Source organism: Saccopteryx bilineata, chromosome 9, assembly GCF_036850765.1.
Source record: "Saccopteryx bilineata isolate mSacBil1 chromosome 9, mSacBil1_pri_phased_curated, whole genome shotgun sequence".
NCBI classification, from domain to species: Eukaryota; Metazoa; Chordata; class Mammalia; order Chiroptera; family Emballonuridae; genus Saccopteryx; species Saccopteryx bilineata.
The window spans coordinates 75649275-75668985 of NC_089498.1; the positions used below are offsets into that span (position 1 = coordinate 75649275).

At 38.2% G+C, this 19711-nt stretch overlaps 1 protein-coding gene across 6 annotated transcripts in view; it reads left to right on the forward strand.

Annotated features, from left to right (window-relative positions):
* Positions 1–19711, forward strand: part of FAM149B1 (family with sequence similarity 149 member B1) — a 98779-nt gene that overhangs the window by 25529 nt on the left and 53539 nt on the right. For all 6 annotated transcript variants that reach the window (XM_066242642.1, XM_066242643.1, XM_066242647.1 and 3 more), the window contains 2 exons: positions 17122–17264; positions 18447–18563. In XM_066242642.1, the coding sequence (XP_066098739.1) occupies positions 17122–17264; positions 18447–18563 (260 nt within the window). The remainder of the gene's footprint in view (positions 1–17121; positions 17265–18446; positions 18564–19711) is intronic.

Sequence of the window (19711 nt, forward strand, 5' to 3'; positions counted from 1 at the left end):
CAGCTTGAGCGCAGACTCATCTGGTTTGAGCAGAAAGCTCACCAGCTTGGACCCAAGGTCGCTGGCTTGAACAAGGGGTTACTCGGTGCTGAAAGCCCGCGGTCAAGGCATGTACGAGAAAGCAATCAATGAACAACTAAGGTGTCGCAACAAAAAACTGATGATTGATGCGTCTCATCTCTCTCCATTTTTGTCTGTCTGTCCCTGTCTATCCCTCTCTCTGATTCTCTCTCTGTCTCAAAAATAATTAATTTAGATCTATAATAATTAAATAAAACTAGTAAAACCTTCCTACAAAGGTATAAGTCCAGGTACAGATGGCATCACTGGTAAATTCTACCAAATATTTAAATAATAAATAACTATTTTTCATAAACTCCAGAAAATAGTGAAAGGAACACATCCCCCAGCTCATTCTATGAGGCCACTTTATCCTGACACCAAGCCAGATAAAGAATTCTGTAGGTAAAAAAAATTCTAAGAAATCTGTAAAACAAATAAAACTGACTAACTAATACATGAGTTTCAGAAGCCCAGGAGAAGATAAATGAGGGGCTAGGTGAAGCAGGTGAAGGGATTTAGAAGTCCAAATTGGTAGTTATAAAATAGTCATGGGGAAGTAAAGTACAGCATAGGAAATATAGTCAATAATATTATAATAACTATGTAGGGTGTCAGGTGGGAAATGGAATTATCAGGGGATCACTTCATAAATTATATAAATGTGTAACCACTATGCTGTATACCTGAAACTACGTACTATAAAATACTACTGAATGTCAACTATAATTGAAAATAATAAAAAATAAAATGTATCTAAAGCGAAAAGTAAAAAAAAAAAACATTGCTAAGAAAAATGAATATAAAGAAATTTCGGCCCTGGCCAGTTGGCTCAGTAGCAGAACATCAACCTGGTGTGTGGATGTCCCGGGTTCAATTCTGGATCAGGCACACAGGAGAAATGCACATCTTCTCCATTCCTCCCCCTCTTGCTTCTCTCTCTCTCTCTCTGTCTCATCCTCCCCTCCTGCAGCCATGATTTAATTGGAGCAAGTTGGCACCGTGTGCTGAGAATGGCTCCTTGGCCTCTGCCTCAGGTGCTAAAAAATGGCTCCAGTTGCAATGGAACAAGGGCCCCAAATGGGCAGAGCATTGCCCCTAGTGTGCTTGCCCAGTGGATCCTGGTTGGGGAGCATACTGGAATCTGTCTCTGCCTCCTCTCCTCTCACTAATAAATTAAATAAATAAATAAATAAATTGATCCATACATTCAATGCATTCCATAATAAAATCCCAGCAGGCTTTTTGTAGAAATTGATAAGCTGACCCTAAAAATTGTTATGGAATTTCACAGGACCCAGATTAGTCAACAATTTTGAAACAGAAGAAGAAAGAGGACATACACATTTCAAAAGACTATAAGGATACATTAATCAAAATATTGACCTGACCAGGTGGTGGCGCAGTGGATAGAGCGTTGGACTGGGATGCGGAGGACCCAGGTTCAAGACCGCGAGGTCACCAGCTTGAGCGCGGGCTCATCTGGTGTGAGCAAAGCTCACCAGCTTGGACCCAAGGTCACTGGTTCGAGCAAGGGGTTATGCGGTCTGATGAAGGCCCACGGTCAAGGCACATATGAGAAAGCAATCAATGAACAACTAAGGTGTTGCAGCGAAAAACTGATGATTGATGCTTCTCATCTCTCTTTGTTCCTGTCTGTCTGTCTATCTCTCGCTCTGTCTCTGAAAAAAGAAATAGTGTGGGCCCTGGCCGGTTGGCTCAGTGGTAGAGCGTCGGCCTGGCATGCAGAAGTCCCGGGTTCGATTCCCGGCCAGGGCACACAGGAGAGATGCCCATCTGCTTCTCCACCCCTCCCCCTCTCCTTCCTCTCTGTCTCTCTCTTCCCCTCCCGCAGTGAGGCTCCATTGGAGCAAAGATGGCCCGGGCGCTGGGAATGGCTCCTTGGCCTCTGCCCCAGGCGCTAGAGTGGCTCTGGTCACAGTGGAGCGACGCCCCAGAGGAGCAGAGCATCGCCCCCTGGTGGGCAGAGCGTCGCCCCCTGGTGGGCGTGCCGGGTGGATCCCGGTTGGGCGCATGTGGGAATCTGTCTGACTGTCTCTCCCCGTTTCCAGCTTCAGAAAAAAAAAAAAATAGATCAATGAAATAGAATGGAGAATCCTTTTTTTGGAGTCAATTGATTTTTAACAAAGGTGCCAAGGCAATTCAATAGGGAAAGGATACTTTCCCCAATAAATGTGTCTGGGTAATTGGATCTCCATATGCAAAAAAATGCATTTAGACCCTTACCTCACTTCATACAGAAAATATACTCAAATTTATAAACTTAAATGTAAGAGCAAAAACTGTCAATCTTTAAGAAGGAAACTATGTGAAAAACTGCAAAACCTTGGATTAAGCAATAAATTCACAGATAATTATATACCAAAAGCACAAGCCTAAAACAATGGGTAAATTTGACTCCATCAAAATTAAAATCATTTGTGCTTCTAAATACACCATCAAGAAAGTGAAAGGACAAGCCCCAGTTTGCAATACATATACCTGCCAAAAGAGAAAAGACTTGAAAAATGGACAAAAGACTTGGACACTCAGTGAAAGAAGATATATGAATAGCTAGGTAGCACACAGAAAATGCTCAATATTATTAATCATCAGGGAAACACAAATTTAAAATTGTCATGATAGGCCCTGGCCGGTTGGCTCAGTGGTAGAGCGTCGGCCTGGCGTGCAGAAGTCCCGGGTTCGATTCCTGGCCAGGGCACACAGGAGAAGTGCCCATCTGCTTCTCCACCCCTCCCCCTCTCCTTCCTTTCTGTCTCTCTCTTCCCCTCCCGCAGCGAGGCTCCATTGGAGCAAAGATGGCCCGGGCGCTGAGGATGGCTCCTTGGCCTCTGCCCCAGGCGCTGGATTGGCTCTGGTTGCGACAGAGCGATGCCCCAGAGGGGCAGAGCATCAACCCCTGGTGGGCAGAGCGTCGCCCCCTGGTGGGCGTGCCGGATGGATCCCGGTCGGGCGCATGCGGAGTCTGTCTGACTGTCTATCCCCGTTTCCAGCTTCAGAAAAATACAACAACAAAAAAAATTGTCATGATATGCCACTTCACCCTCATTAAAACTGCTAAAACTGAGAAGACTGACAATACCTAGCACTGGCCAGGAGGTGTAGCAAATTTAATCCTCACATTTCTGGTGGGAGTGTTGAATTTTATATTTACTCTGAAAAAATAGTTCAGTAATTTCTTTTAACATTAAACTAATTATAAGACCCAACAATTCTACTGCTACGTATTTATGTGAGAGAAAAAAAAAATGTTCAGAAAAGGACTTGTATGTAAATGTTGGTATCAGATTTATTCATAATAACAAGTATCATAAATAATGCAAATGTCACTCAATAGGTGAATGAATAAACAAATGGTTGCATATTCTTACCATGAAATACTTTAAAAAAAAAAAAAAAAGATTAAAATGATGTGACTTTGGGTGATGGGCACACAACACAATTAACAGTTCAGATACCATAGAGATGTTCACCTGAAACCTATGCACTCTTATTGATCAATGTCACACTATTAAATTTAATTTTCTAAATAAAACTTTAAAAAAATAAAAGAAATACTTCTCAGCAATGGAATGGAATGAACACACATACAACAACATGAATGAACCTCAAAAATATTCTGAGTGAAGGAAGCTAAACAAAAAAGTGCATCCTGCACAGTCTTACTTATATGAAGTTCTAGTACAGACAGAAGTAATTTACAGTGGTAGAAATCAGATCAGTGATACCCTGGCATGGGAATGGGAGACTTCAACTGCAAAGGGGTATGAGGGAACATTTTGGGGTGACAGAAATGCTATATAACTGGGAGGGAATGGTAATTATTTGGGTGAATATATTCCATATAAACTGTTCCTCAATAAGGTTTATTAAACTTTTTAAAACTTAAAGAGTTAATAGATAAGATAGTATCCATTAAAATTATTGGAGGTTTTAAAACAAAGTAGGTGGAATAAATAAATAAATAAAGGTAGAGATTTCAGTTTAAGAACAGATAGATATGAAGATTCAGTTTAAAATCTTAGGAATGAAAATCATTTGAAATACTTTAGTAAATAAGGTAAACTGGACCCAGTGCAACGGAATAATAGTGAACTATTCAATAAATGATAGAACTAAGAAAATCACATAGAACTAGAGAGCTAAAGACATTGAGAATTTAAAGAGTATTTAGGAGACATGGAACATGGATTATGATGTTACAATATACATCTAACAGAAGTTTTAGGAAAAGAGAATTGAAAAGAGGCGATATTCAAAGAAATAATCACTGATTTTTTTTTTTTTAAGCATTGAAGAAAGAGCCTGATTGGTGGTAGCATAGTGCAGTGGTCCCCAACCCCCAGGCCGCGGACCGGTACCGGTTCGTGGGCCATTTGGTACCGGTACACAGAGAAAGAATAAATAACTTACATTATTTCCGTTTTATTTATATTTAAGTCTGAACAATGTTTTATTTTTTAAAAATGACCAGATTCCCTCTGTTACATCCGTCTAAGACTCACTCTTGACGCTTGTCTCGGTCACATGATACATTTATTCATCCCACCCTAAAGGCTGGTCTGTGAAAATATTTTCTGACATTAAACCGGTCCGTGGCCCAAAAAAGGTTGGGGACCACTGGTGCAGTGGATAGAGCATCATCCTGGAACACCAAGGTTGCCAGTTAGGAACCTGAGGTCACTCACTGCTCAAGCACAGGGTAGCCAGCTTGAGCATGGGGTCACTGACTTGAGCACAGGGTCACCAGCTCAACCCTGAGGTTGCTGGCTTAAGCCTGAGTTTGCTGGTTTGATTGCCAGTCAAGGCACTTATAAGAAGCAATGCACAGCTAAGATCAATGCACAACTAAGTGAGGCAACAAGTTGATGCTTCTCTCTCCCTACCTCTCTCTCTCTCTAAATATAAAAAAAGAACTGAAGAAAGATGACAGTCTTCATGTTGAAAAGTCTATCAAGTAAGGAACAAAATTTATTGATTTATTTATTTTTAGCAAGAGCAAGAGACAGGCGAGAGATGAGAAGCATCAACTCATAGTTTAGTTGTTCATTGGTTGCTTCTCATATGTTCCTTGACTGGGCTTCAGCCGAGCCAGTGACTCCTTGTTCAAGCCAGAGACCTTGGGCTCAAGCCAACAACCTTGGGCTTCAAGCCATTTACCTTTGGGTTTAAGCCAGTGACCATGGGATCATAACAATCCCACGCTCAAGCTGGTGAGCCTGCACTCAAGTCAGATGACCCTATGCTCAAGTCAATGATCTCAAGGTTTTGAACTGGGACCTCACTGTCCTAGGTAGATGCTCTAGCTACTGTGCCCCCGCCTGGTCAAGCAAGAAGAAAACATGTTAAAAGCTATTAAAAAAGAAAGACTACATATCAATATAATGGAGCAAAAATCAAACAACAGATTTCTCACAATTAACAATAAGTGCCAGATAATAATGTTATTATACCTTCAAACTACTAGTAAAAAAATGAAATATAATATCTTTTTTTTTTTTTTAATTTTTTTTTTTAATTTATTCATTTTAGAGAGGAGAGAGAGAGTGAGAGAGAAAGGGGGGAGGAGCAGGAAGCTTCAACTCCCATATGTGCCTTGACCAGGCAAGTGCAGGGTATTGAACCGGCAACCTCAGCATTCCAGGTTGATGCTTTATCCACTGCGCCACCACAGGTCAGGCGAAATATAATATCTTACATATGTATTTTATACATATATAAATGATACAGCTCCTAGTCATATAAATGATAAATAAGAAAATAAGATATCCTGGGCACTGCGGATGGCTCTGTTCATCTGAGTGTCGGCCTCAGATGGGTTGCCAGGTGGATCCCAGACGGAGCATATGTGGAAGGAGTTTGTCTCACTATCTCTCCTCCTCTCACTTAAAAATAATACAGTCTTCCATCGCCATATCATGGTTCACTTTTCACGGTCTCACTGTATCGCGGATTTTTAAATTGTATATATCAAATTTTGTATCGCTGAGTTTTTGCTATATTGCGGGATTTTGTGGTATATAGGTATTTTTATGTATTTATTATTTTAATTATTTTTGCAGTAAAATAAGCATTTTCTAGTACAAACCATTGAAATCAATATAAAAATTAATTAAAACATATTAAGAGAATTTTACTGTATATTCTACTGGTGAGTACCCATATAGAATTTTATATGTTGTTAAAATTACATAGGTTTTAGAATGTAGAAAGTATTTAAGAGCATAGGAAGTGTTTATAAGAGTGTGGGAAAGGTTTGTAAGTGTGTGGGGAGGGTTTATAAAGCCTTAAAATATATATAAATACTAAAATAAATATAAGGTTGTTACTTCACTGATTTTCACCTATCGTGGGGGGTTTAGGAACCTAGTCCCCGCAATAGACGAGGGACCACTGTAATAAGATATGTATGATATACTATCATTTAATAGTAAATGCAAAGAGATACTTTATACATCTATAAATCAAGAGTTCCCCATCCATATATACTCACTGAAAGAACTGTTAAAGGACAGATTGCAGCAATAAGGAGAAGAAAATACAAGAAAGAATGGATATGAGAAGCAACAGAGAGCAAAGTAATGTACAAAGCATATTGATAATCTAAGTAGTTATAGCCTGACCAAGCAGTGGTGCAGTGGATAGAGCGTTGGCCTGGGACACTGAGACCCAGGTTCGAAACCCTGAGGATGCTAGCTTGAACATGCGCTCATCTGGCTTGAGCACAGGGTCACTGGCTTGAGCGTGTGATCATAGAAATGACCCCATGGTTGCTGGCTTGAGCCCAAGGTTGCTAGCTTGAGCAAGGGGTCACTGGCTTGGCTGAAGCCCCCCCAGTCAAGGCACATATGAGAAAGCAATCAATGAACAATTAAGGTACTGCAACTATGAGCTGATTCTTTTCATCTCTCTCCCTTCCTGTCTGGCTCTCCCTGTCTATCCCTTCCCTCTCCCTCTCTTAAAATAAATAAATAAATAAAAGCAAAGGAAAACTAAGTAGTTATAAAACAAATAACATTTTATGTTTTAAAAGCTACACTAATACAAACCAAAATTCAAAATAAAAATAATATGGAAGATGCTTAGAGGAAAGTTAAAGCTTATCAAAGCACTTTTAAAATATTTTTTTGGCCCTGGCCGGTTGGCTCAGCGGTAGAGCATCGGCCTGGCGTGCGGGGGAACCGGGTTCGATTTCTGGCCAGGGCACATAGGAGAGGCGCCCATTTGCTTCTCCACCCCTCCCCCCCCTCCTTCCACTCTGTCTCTCTCTTCCCCTCCCGCAGCCAAGGCTCCATTGGAGCAAAGATGGCCCGGTCGCTGGGGATGGCTCCTTGGCCTCTGCCCCAGGCGCTAGAGTGGCTCTGGTCACTGCAGAGCAACGCCCTGGAGGGGCAGAGCATCGCCCCCTGGTGGGCAGATTGTTGCCCCTGGTGGGCGTGCCGGGTGGATCTCGGTCGGGCGCATGCGGGAGTCTGTCTGACTGTCTCTCCCCGTTTCCAGCTTCAGAAAAATACAAAAAATAAAAAATATTTTTTGTTCTACATAATTGGATTGTTGTTCATTATCAAAATGATGAAAATGCCTCAATCCCCTACATTCCTTTCTGTTCCTGTCAATACTGCTCTAATCCTATAAATGGAAAGTGGGAGGATTTAGATTAGAAAAATGGCTCGTTGGACACTTACCTAAATCAGCAGCTTTCAGACTTTTTAAACTGCAGTTTATACTAACTGACAGTTTGACCCAGTGTGTGTGCATAGAACAGAAGACAAACTCCACAGAGTAACAGCCTTCATGAGTAATCAAGATGATATTTTAAATTCTGTCTGCTTTTCATTTTTTTGGTATTATTTTATAACATTTTAAATTGATTTCATGATCCACATGGTCTTAAAGCTTGAAAAACATTGGTAAGAGTGTTTCCTGAGAAGTCCTAAGTGTTTACCTCTTCTGCTTTAACAATTAATATACCAAGTCTAAAATTAGGTCAAAATAAAAAGTTAAATGAAAAATGATATGAAAGAGATTGGTTAATTAGTATAAGGACCTTTGAGATCTTCTCAGTTAAGAATATTTTGTTTGATAAATGTTCATTGTTATTACTAGCATCTTCCTTCCTTTTCTTTTTTTAATTTTTTATGAATTTGTATTAATTTTAGTGGGGTGACATCAATAAATCAGGGTACATATGTTCAAAGAAAACATGTCCATGTTATCTTGTCATTCAATTATGTTGCATACCCATCACCCAAAGTCAGATTGTCCTCCGTCACCTTCTATCTACTTTTTTTTTTTAATTTTGTTTTATTTTTTATTTTTTATTTATTTATTTATTTTTTACACAGACAGTGAGTCAGAGAGAGGGATAGACAGGGACAGACAGACAGGAACGGAGAGAGATGAGAAGCATCAATCATTAGTTTCTTGTTGCACGTTGCAACACCTTAGTTGTTCATTGATTGCTTTCTCATATGTGCCTTGACCGCCGGCCTTCAGCAAACCAAGTAACCCTTTGCTGGGGCCAGTGACCTTGGGTTCAAGCTGGTGGGCTTTTGCTCAAACCAGATGAGCCCGCGCTCAAGCTGGGGACCTCGGGGTCTCGAACCTGGGTCTTCTGCATCCCAGTCCGACGCTCTATCCACTGCGCCACCACCTCATCAGGCTATTTTTTTTTATAAATAAATTTTTATTAATGTTAATGGGGTGACATCAATAAATCAGGGTACATATATTCAAAGAAAACATGACCAGGTTATCTTGTCATTCAATTATGTTGCATACCCATCACCCAAAGTCTGATTGTCCTCTGTCACCCTCTATCTAGTTTTCTTTGTGCCCCCCTCCCCCTTCCCCTCTCCCTCCTCCCCTCCTGCACCACCCCTCCGCCCCACCCCCACTAACCACCACACTCTTGTCCATGTCTCTTAGTCTCGTTTTTATGTCCCACCAATGTATGGAATCATGTAGTTCTTGGTTTTTTCTGATTTACTTATTTCACTCCGTATAATGTTATCAAGATCCCACCATTTTGTTGTAAATGATTTGATGTCATCATTTCTTATGACTGAGTAGTATTCCATAGTGTATATGTGCCACATCTTCTTTATCCAGTTTTCTATTGAATGGCTTTTTGGTTGTTTCCATGTCTTGGCCACTGTGAACAATGCTGCAATGAACATGGGCTGCATGTGTCTTTACGTATCACTGTTTGTGAGTTTTGGGGGTATATCCCCAGTAGAGGGATTTCTGGGTCATAAGGTAGTTCTATTTTCAGTTTTTTGAGGAACCACCATACTTTCTTCCATAATGATTGTACTACTTTACATTCCCACCAACAGTGAATGAGGGTTCCTTTTTCTCCACAGCCTCTCCAACATTTGCTATTACCTGTCTTGTTGATAATAGCTAATCTAACAGGTGTGAGGTGGTATTTCATTGTAGTTTTGATTTGCATTTCTCTAATAACTAATGAAGATGAGCATCTTTTCATATATCTGTTGGCCATTTGTATTTCTTCCTGGGAGAAGTGTCCGTTCATGTCCTCTTCCCATTTTTTTATTGGATTGTTTGTTTGTTTGTTGTTGAGTTTTATGAGTTCTTTATATATTTTGGATATTAAGCCCTATTTGAACTGTTGTTTGAAAATATCATTTCCCATTTAGTTGGCTGTCTGTTTATTTTGTCAGTTTCTTTTGCTGAGCAGAACCTTTTTAGTCTGATGTAGTCCCATCCATTTCTCTTTGCCTTCACTTCTCTTGCCTTTGGAGTCAAATTTATAAAATGCTCTTTAAAACCCAGGTCCATGAGTTTAGTACCTATGTCTTCTTCTATGTACTTTATTGTTTCAGGTCTTATATTTAGGTCTTTGATCCATTTTGAATTAATTTTAGTACAAGGGGACAAACTGTAGTCAAGTTTCATTCTTTTGCATGTGGCTTTCCGGTTTTTCCAGCACCATTTGTTGAAAAGGCTTTCTTTTCTCCATTGTGTGTTGTTGGCCCCTTTATCAAAAATTATTTGACCATATATATGTGGTTTTATTTCTGGGCTTTCTATTCTGTTCCATTTGTCTGAGTGTCTATTTTTCTGCCAATACCATGCTGTTTTGATTGTCATGGCCCTATAATATAGTTTGAAGTCAGGTATTGTAATGCCCCCAGCTTCATTCTTTTTCCTTAGGATTGCTTTGGCTATTCGGGGTTTTTTATAGTTCCATATAAATCTGATGATTGTTTTGTTCCATTTCTTTAAAAAAATGTTATAGGAATTTTGATGGGAATTGCATTAAATTTATAAATTGCTTCGGGTAATATGGCCATTTTGATTATATTTATTCTTCCTATCCATGAACAAGGAATATTTTTCCATCTCATTGTATCTTTTTCGATTTCCTTTAACAATGCTTTGTAGTTTTCATTATATAGGTCCTTTACATTCTTTGTTATGTTTATTCCTAGGTATTGTATTTTTTTAGTTGTTGAAATCGTGAAGAGGATTATTTTTTTGAGTTTGTTTTCTAATATTTCATTGTTGGCATATAGAAAGGCTATAGACTTTTGTATGTTAATTTTGTATCCTGAGACCTTACTGTATTGGTTTATTGTTTCTAGTAATCTTTTTGTGGAGTCTTTGGGGTTTTTGATGTATAGGATCATATCATCTGCAAAAAGTGATACCTTTACTTCTTCTTTTCCAATATGGATGCCTTTTATTTCTTTCTCTTGTCTGATTGCTCTGGCCAGAACTTCTAGCACCACGTTAAATAAGAGTGGAGAGAGTGGACAACCCTGTCTTGTTCCTGATTTAAGATGGAAAGTCTTCAGTTTTATGCCATTTAATATGATGTTGGCTGATGGTTTATCATATATGGCCTTTATCATGTTGAGATATTTTCCTTCTATACCCATTTTGTTGAGTGTCTTAAACATAAAGTTGTGTTGTATTTTATCGAATGCCTTTTCTGCACCTATTGATAAGATCATGTGGTTTTTGTTCTTTGTTTTGTTGATATGGAGTATTACGTTAACCGTTTTACGTATGTTGAACCATCCTTGAGATTCTGGGATGAATCCCACTTGATCATGATGTATTATTTTTTTAATATGTTGTTGAATTCGACTTGGTAGTATTTTGTTTAGTATTTTAGCATCTGTATTCATTAGAGATATTGGTCTGTAGTTTTCTTTTCTTGTGTCGTCCTTGCCAGGTTTTGGTATGAGGGTTATGTTGGCCTTATAAAATGTGTTTGGAAGTATTGCTTCTTCTTCAATTTTTTGGAAGACTTTGAGTAGAATAGGAACCAAGTCTTCTTTGAATGTTTGATAGAATTCACTAGTGTAACCGTCTGGGCCTGGACTTATATTTTTGGGGACTTTTATTTTAATAGTTTTTTCTATTTCCTCCCTGCTAATTGGTCTGTTTAGGCTTTCTGCTTCTTCATGACTCAGTCTAGGAAGGTTGTATTGTTCTAGGTATTTATCCATTTCTTCTAGATTGTTGAATTTGGTGGCATACAGTTTTTCGTAGTATTCTACAATAATTCTTTGTATATCTATGATGTCTGTGGTGATTTCTCCTCTTTCATTTTGGATTTTGTTTATATGAGTCCTTTCTCTGTTTTCTTTGGTGAGTCTTGCCAAGGGTTTGTCAGTTTTGTTGATCTTTTCAAAGAACCAGCTCCTTGTTTTATTAATTTTTTCTATAGTTTTTCTGTTCTCTATTTCTGCTCTGATTTTTATTATTTCCTTTCTTCAGCTGGTTTTGGTTTGTCTTTGTTCTTCTTTTTCTAGTTCCTTAAGATGTGATATTAAGTTGTTTATTTGGGTTCTCTCTTTTTTGTTCATATATGCCTGTAGTAATATGAACTTCCCTCTTATTACTGCTTTTGCTGTATCCCAGAGATTCTGATATGTCGTATTATCATTTTTGTTTGTCTGTATGTATCTTTTTTTTTTTTTTTGCATTTTTCTGAAGCTGAAAACAGGGAGAAACAGTTAGACAGACTCCTGCATGTGCCTGACCGGGATCCATCCGGCACGCCCACCATGGGGCAACGCTCTGCCCACCAGGGGGCGATGCTCTGCCCTTCCTGGGTGTCGCCATATTGCGACCAGAGCCACTCTAGTGCCTGAGGCAGAGGCCACAGAGCCATCCCCAGCGCCCGGGCCATCTTTGCTCCAGTGGAGCCTTGGCTGCGGGAGGGGAAGAGAGAGACAGAGAGGAAGGTGTGGCGGAGGGGTGGAGAAGCAAATGGGCACTTCTCCTGTGTGCCCTGGCCGGGAATCGAACCCGGGTCCTCCGCACGCTAGGCCGACGCTCTACCGCTTGTTGTATGTATCTTTTGATCTCTGCTTTTATTTCTTCTTTGAACCATTCATTTTTTAGAAGTATGCTTTTTAATTTCCACATGTTTGTGGGTTTGTTTGCTTCTTTTTTGCAGTTGAATTCTAGTTTCAAGGCTTTATGATCAGAAAATATGCTTGGCACAATTTCAATTTTTCTGAATTTGCTGATGTTATTTTTGTGGCCCAACATATGTTCAGTTCTTGAGAATATTCCATGTACACTAGAGAAAAATGTACACTCTGTCGCTTTGGGATGAAGTGTCCTGTAGATGTCTATAATATCCAGGTGCTCTAGTGTTTTGTTTAAAGCCAATATATCTTTATTGATTCTCTGTTTGGATGACCGATATAGAGCCGTCAGCGGTGTATTGAGGTCACCAAGTATGATTGTATTTTTGTCAGTTTTTGTTTTTAGGTCAATAAGTAGCTGTCTTATATATTTTGGTGCTCCCTGGTTTGGTGCATATATATTAAGGATTGTTATGTCTTCTTGATTCAGTGTCCCCTTAATCATTATGAAATGATCATTTTTGTCTCTGAGTACTTTTTCTGTCTTGTAGTCAGTATTATTAGATATAAGTATTGCTACACCTGCTTTTTTTTTGGACGTTATTTGCTTAGAGTATTGTTTTTCAGCCTTTCACTTTGAATTTGTTTTTATCCTTGTTGCTTAGATGTGTTTCTTATAGGCAGCATACAGTTGGATTTTCTTTTTTAATCCATTCTGCTACTCTTGTTTCTTTTTATTGGTGAGTTTAATCCATTTACATTTAGTATAGTTATTGACACTTGTGGGTTCCCTAATGCCATTTTTTTTTTTTTGTATTTTTCTGAAGCTGGAAATGGGGAGAGACAGTCAGACAGACTCCGCATGCGCCCGACCGGGATCCACCTGGCACACCCACCAGGGGCGATGCTCTGCCTACCAGGGGGCGATGCTCTGCCCCTCCGGGGCGTTGCTCTGCCGAGACCAGAGCCACTCTAGCGCCTGGGGCAGAAGCCAAGGAGCCATCCCCAACACCTGGGCCATCTTTGCTCCAATGGAGCCTTGGCTGCGGCAGGGGAAGAGAGAGACAGAGAGGAAGGAGGGGGGGTGGAGAAGCAAATGGGCGCTGGCCGGGAATCGAACCCAGGTCCTCCGCATGCCAGGCCGACGCTCTACCGCTGAGCCAACCGGCCAGGGCCCCTAATGCCATTTTATAAATTGCTTTTTGTTAGTTTTGTATCTTGTTTGATTCTTCTCTTTTGTTTTTCTATCATTTGTTTTTGTTTGTTTGTATTCCATACTTCTTTCCTCTGTTGCTACCTTTTTTAAGTCATGTGCTTCTCTGGTGGTTTTTTCAAGGGTGGTTACCATTAAATAATGAAAAGGGTACCTACCATATTCATTGTAGTACCTGTCTCATGAGTGTTTCTGCACTTCATCATCCTTTGCTACTGTTAATCTCCATCCTCTCCCCTTTATTTTGCTTTTGTTGTCACAGTTTAAATTTGGTTTTATTATGTTCTTGGTGGCACTTTTACTTGTGGTTTTGTTTTATTTTGTTCTTTGAATCTGGTTGGAAAACTCCCTTTAGTATTTCCTGGAGAGGGGGTTTTCTGATGATAAATTCCCTCATCTTTTCTATATTTGTGAATATTTTTATTTCTCCTTCGTATTCAAAGGATAGCTTTGATGGATATAGTATTCTAGGCTGAAAGTTCCTCTCTTTTAGGGCTTTAAATATTGGGGTCCACTCTCTTCTAGCTTGTAGAGTTTCTGCTGAGAAATCTGATGATAATCTAATAGGCCTTCCTTTATATGTTGTATTCGTCTTTTCCCTGGCTGCCTTGATAATTTTTTCTTTGTCGTTGGTTTGTGCCATTTTCTCTTTTTTTAAAAAAAATTATTTTTTTTAATGGGGCGACATCAATAAATCAGGATACATATATTTAAAGATAACAAGTCCAGGTTATCTTATCGTTCAATTATGTTGCATACCCATCACCCAAGGTTTGTGCCATTTTCATTATGATGTGCCTTGGAGTAGGTTTGTTGTGGTTAAGAAAACTCGGTGTTGTGTTTGCTTCTTGAATTTGAGGCTTTAGTTCTTTCCACAGGCTTGGGAAGTTCTTGTCTATTATTTGTTTGAATATATTCTCCATTCCATTTTCTCTCTCTTCTCCCTCTGATATACCTATTATTCTTTATTTTTTAATTTTAATTAATTAATTAATTTATTTATTTATTTATTTTACAGAGACAGAGAGTCAGAGAGAGGGATAGTCAGGGACAGACAGACAGGAACGGAGAGATGAGAAGCATCAATCATTAGTTTTTTGTTGCACGTTGCAACACCTTAGTTGTTCATTGATTGCTTTCTCATATATGCCTTGACCGTGGGGCTACAGCAGACCTAGTAACCCCTTGCTTGAGCCAGCGACCTTGGGTCCAAGCTTGTTAGCTTTGCTCAAAGTAGATGAGCCCGTGCTCAAGCTGGTGACCTCGGGGTCTCGAACCTGGGTCCTCTGCATCCCAGTCTGATGCTCTATCCACTGCGCCCCCGCCTGGTCAGGCCGATATACCTATTATTCTTATGTTATTCTTTTTGATGGAGTCAGACAATTCCTGTAGGGCTTTCTCATTTTTTTTTAATTTTTGAGTCTCTCTCTTCCTCTCTCTGTTGTGCCTGAAGTTGCTTGTCTTCTCTGTCACTAATCCTAGCTTCTATCTTGGCTGTTCTATTAGCTAAGCTTGTTACCTAGTTTTTCAGCTCATGAATTGAGTTTTTCATCTCTGTTTGATTTGTTTTTATAGTTTCAGTTTCCTTGGTAATATATTCTTTGTGTTCGTTGAGTTGTTTTCTGAGCTCCCTAAATTGCCTTTCTGTGTTTTCTTGTATATCTCTGAGTATTTTTATGATTTCTATTTTAAATTCTCTGTCATTTAGCTCCAAGGTTTCCAATATATTAAATTTTTTCTCCATAGTTTTTCCCACATCTATCTGTGCTACTTCTCTATCTTTTGTTTCCATGATATTCGATTTCCTTTTTCTGAATGGCATCTGAGGGTGGTCTTGTTGATAGCACTTCACCTTCAGTGTGTGGAACTCCCGGACGCTCCAAGGATAAATTTTTCTGTCTCTGGTTGATGAACTTGTTGAAATTTTGGGGAGATTTGTCGGTCGCGCTCCTCACAGCGCAATTTTTCTGACGTCACTCTTCCTTCCTATATCACCCACAATATAGGCGTGGCTTCATTTTCATAACCACCTCTTATCGAATAAGTGATCAAGTTCTGTGGATTCTGTCCCTCCAGTGTGTCTCATATCTTTGTTCTCCTTCTCTTTTTTAAACTGAGATATAATTGGCATACAACATTGTAAAAGTTTTAGGTGTACAACATAATGATTTGATATGTATATATGTATTATGAAATGATCAAGTTCTTTCTCTGTTTCAGTGGAGGACTGACATACTGAAAAACTTTAGACTTTGTTAGAAAAATAAGGGAGCATGAATGCTTAAATTTTAAGTATAACTACTAAAAAAATATAAACATAATGAATAACTTCTAAATTGATAGAGGGAATAAGGAAAATTCATTGTAACAGAAGAAAAAGAGAATAAACACACAAGAAATAAAGGTTAAATGGAAAATACAATGTAAATTGGAGAAATAAACCCAAATATTACACATTATAATAATTGTAAATGGATAAAATGTTTATGTTAATAAAAGATAAAGATTCTGAAATTGGATTTTTAAAATGCAGCTACATGATCTTCAAAAAAGTATGTCAAAAATAAAAAGACTCCTTAATGTTGAAAATAAAGGGATGGGAAAAGTTGTAACAGGCAAATACCAGCAAAATAGAACTGACAGAAATAGAATTTAAGTGGATAAATATTTAAAAGTAAAGAATAACAAAGTTCACTAAGACTAGGGAAGTCTCATTTCGCCCACCAGGAGCTTGAAAACAGTGAGTAATTAAAAAATATATATTTGTGTTGTTTTCACAGTTAACCTTCATATTTACCTAGCAAGCCCTTTTTTATTGTATAGAAGCTGATTTTCATTCTTAGAATAAAAATATTTATTTTTCATCTTATACTTTTAAAAGAAGTTATAATTTTTCTTTTTTCTTATACTGGGATATAAAAAGGTGCATAGTACAGATGAAGTAGAGAGTAAGCAGAGAATCAGATAACATAGCATGATCAGATTCAGATTTACAGCCATCTCTTTGGCGGCTGCTTAGATTATAGAGAGTAAGGATATAACCTAAATTGCTAAGTGAGAAATGCAGACTAATATATTGGATTGTCTACCTTAAGCTGTAAAGGAATACTGGAACATCACCAAGCACCTATACTAAAATTAGCAATCATCGTGAGTGGTAGAATTATTGGTAATTTTTATTTTTTTCTTTATATTTTTCTAGATTTTTCAAAATGATTACAATACAGTATTTTTTATTATGAAGAAAATGTTACTTCAGTAAAGTAGATATTTCTATAAGTTTTCTTTAAATAGAAACAGGGAGGACAGCTGAATGTTCTAAGATCCAAAAACATTAACTTTTGTGGAAATTCAACACTATTTTAAATGCACTAAATATTGAAAACAAAACAAAATCTGATTCTTTTCAACCTTTATGATTTTTAACAGAGATTGAAATTCACCTAAATATTTTGGGGTGATATTTTCTTCTAGGAACTTGATCAAAATGCCACTGAAAAAGTCCAGGCAATGTTCACAGCCATTGATGAGCTCTTGTATGAGCAGAAGTTGAATGTACATACTAAGAGCCTACAAGAAGAGTGCCAACAGTGGACATGTAGTTTTCTGCACCTCAGGTAGTAAAGCCCTAAAGTTAACATATTCATGGCTAAAATTGAAAAAGTTTTCCAAAAAAGCTTGTATTCTGAATCTTTTTTTATTTTATTATTAAATGAGAGGTGGGGAGGCAGAGACAGACCCCCACATGCACCCCCAACTGGGATCCACCCAGAAAGCCCTCTATGAGGCAATGTTCTGCCCATCTAGGGCTGTTGCTCCATTGCTCGGCAACCAAGCTATTTTAGCACCTGAGGCAAGGCCATGGAGCCATCCTCAGCACCTGGGGCCAACTTGCTCATTCAAGCCATGGCTGCAGGAGGAGAGAGGGGGAGAGAGAGAGAGAGAGAGAGAAGAGAGAGAAGAGATAGAGAGAGAGAGAGAGAGAGAAAGAGGAGAGGTAGAGAAGCAGATGGTCGCTTCTCTGGTGTGCTTTGACTGGGAATCAAACCTGGAACATCTACACACTGGGCCCACGTTCTACCACCAAGCCTGTATTCTGAATCTTTATAGACATGGTTTTGATTAATGTAAATAAGGCCATATGCAGTGTAAAGCTTCAGTTGAGAGAATACTCAAACTGATGGAATTCTTGGAGTTTTTGTAACTATCAATATGTCTTCCTAAACCAGTAAAACAACTTATATACCTATAGCTGAGATCTGTGTATTATGGCTGTCAAAAAGCCCTTTTGAACAAGATGGTCAGGAAATGTATTTATTAACATTCTTACCTACTGGTAAAGTCTTATATATAACTGAAAGCACACATAAGCTGTTAGGAATCTCCCCTTAGAAACTGCATTAGTGCACTTAATACACATACTTAAAATTTATAAAGCTTCATGTTCTTAAGAATATAATTCATGTTTTTCACTAATGTGGCCTGCTTTCATCCATTTTGGCAGGTTTAATGAAGATAGGATGAGGAAAAAATTACAAATGTTTGCTCAATTTCCTTGGATTTTGGGGGAGGAGGAGAGCTATAATAGCTTTATCTTTTCCACGTCTACTCTATGGAAGAGAGATATATCTGTAATATGGCTCTGTATTCACATTTTCTCTTAAGAATCATTCTTAATCAGTATCACACTAAGTATATACTGAACTTCTATGTAGAGTCATCAGATTTGTTCCAAAAATATCTACCTTTTTTGTTTATACCAGCTAAAGGTACCTAATTGTCTTATGTTCATTTTGCAGGATTTTGGGTAAGCAGATAATCGCTCCAAGTGAAGGTTATAGACTGTATCCTAGATCCTCTTTTGCTCTTTCTGTTTCACATGAGGCAGCATCATCTCAAGAAAGAGATTCTACTATGTAAGTATTCTAATACTGAAGTATTTATGTCTCCAAATGCCCAAGTAGTCTATATTACCAGTTATATTAAGGAATTAAAATACTTCTTCCTACTTTTTGGTATTTAATAAAGCATGGCAAATTCTGTAAGATTGACCATAATCTTTGTGTATATTAGAATTTTGATACATTTTTTGGTGTTGAATAAGTAAGACATTACTAAGGCTTTAAGAATATTTTTTATGTTGATCTATATATTATCTATAGCTATATACCTCTATCTACAAAACAGGAACTTCCCTCTTGGAATAAATGTGTAGATAAACTAGTTTAAAGAAATTTAGGAACCTAAGAAATAGACCTTAAATTTTGTTTGGAAAAGGTGATTTTGCTTAAACATGTAATATTAATTAGAGGTTAGTCTCTTTATAGAAGTAATACTAATGTTAGTTTTTTAGCCTAAAAGGGGTAATTAGTTAAAATGGCTAATTCTTTTGAACAACTCAAACTCTTTTAATAGCGGTAAAATATACCCAAATGGGATTATTTCAAAATCTATGCTTACCCTTAAATCTATTGTAAATTTAAACCTCTCATATTATATTAAATGAGTCCTTTTAAGTTTATTCCTTGTATATAAATTTCAGATTTTTACAAACTAATGTATTCTAGAGATGAGATGAAGTATTCATTAATTTTCACTGACAAAAATTGCCTAATGTGCTGTCATTAAAATATATTTTTCTGATCTGTTAGTATAAACTTTATATTTATATAAACCTTATTCTTTCTTTCTTTCTTTCTTTCTTTCTTTCTTTCTTTCTTTCTTTATTTATTTATTTATTTTTTGTGAGAAAGAGAGGAAAAGGAAGAGATGAGAAGTATTAACTTATAGTTGTGGCACTTTAGTTGTTCATTGACTGCTTCTCATATGTGTTTTGACCCGGGGGCCTCCAACCAAGCCAGTGACCCCTTGCTCAAGCCAGCAACCTTGGGCTCAGACCATTGACTTTGGGCTTCAAGCCAGCAACCTTTGGGCTCAAACCAGCAACTATGGTATCATGTCTATGATCCCATGCCCAAGCCGGCAACTCTGTGCTCAAGCTGCTGAGCCTACACTCAAGCCAGATGAGCCTGCACTCAAACTGACAGCCTTGGGATTTTGAACC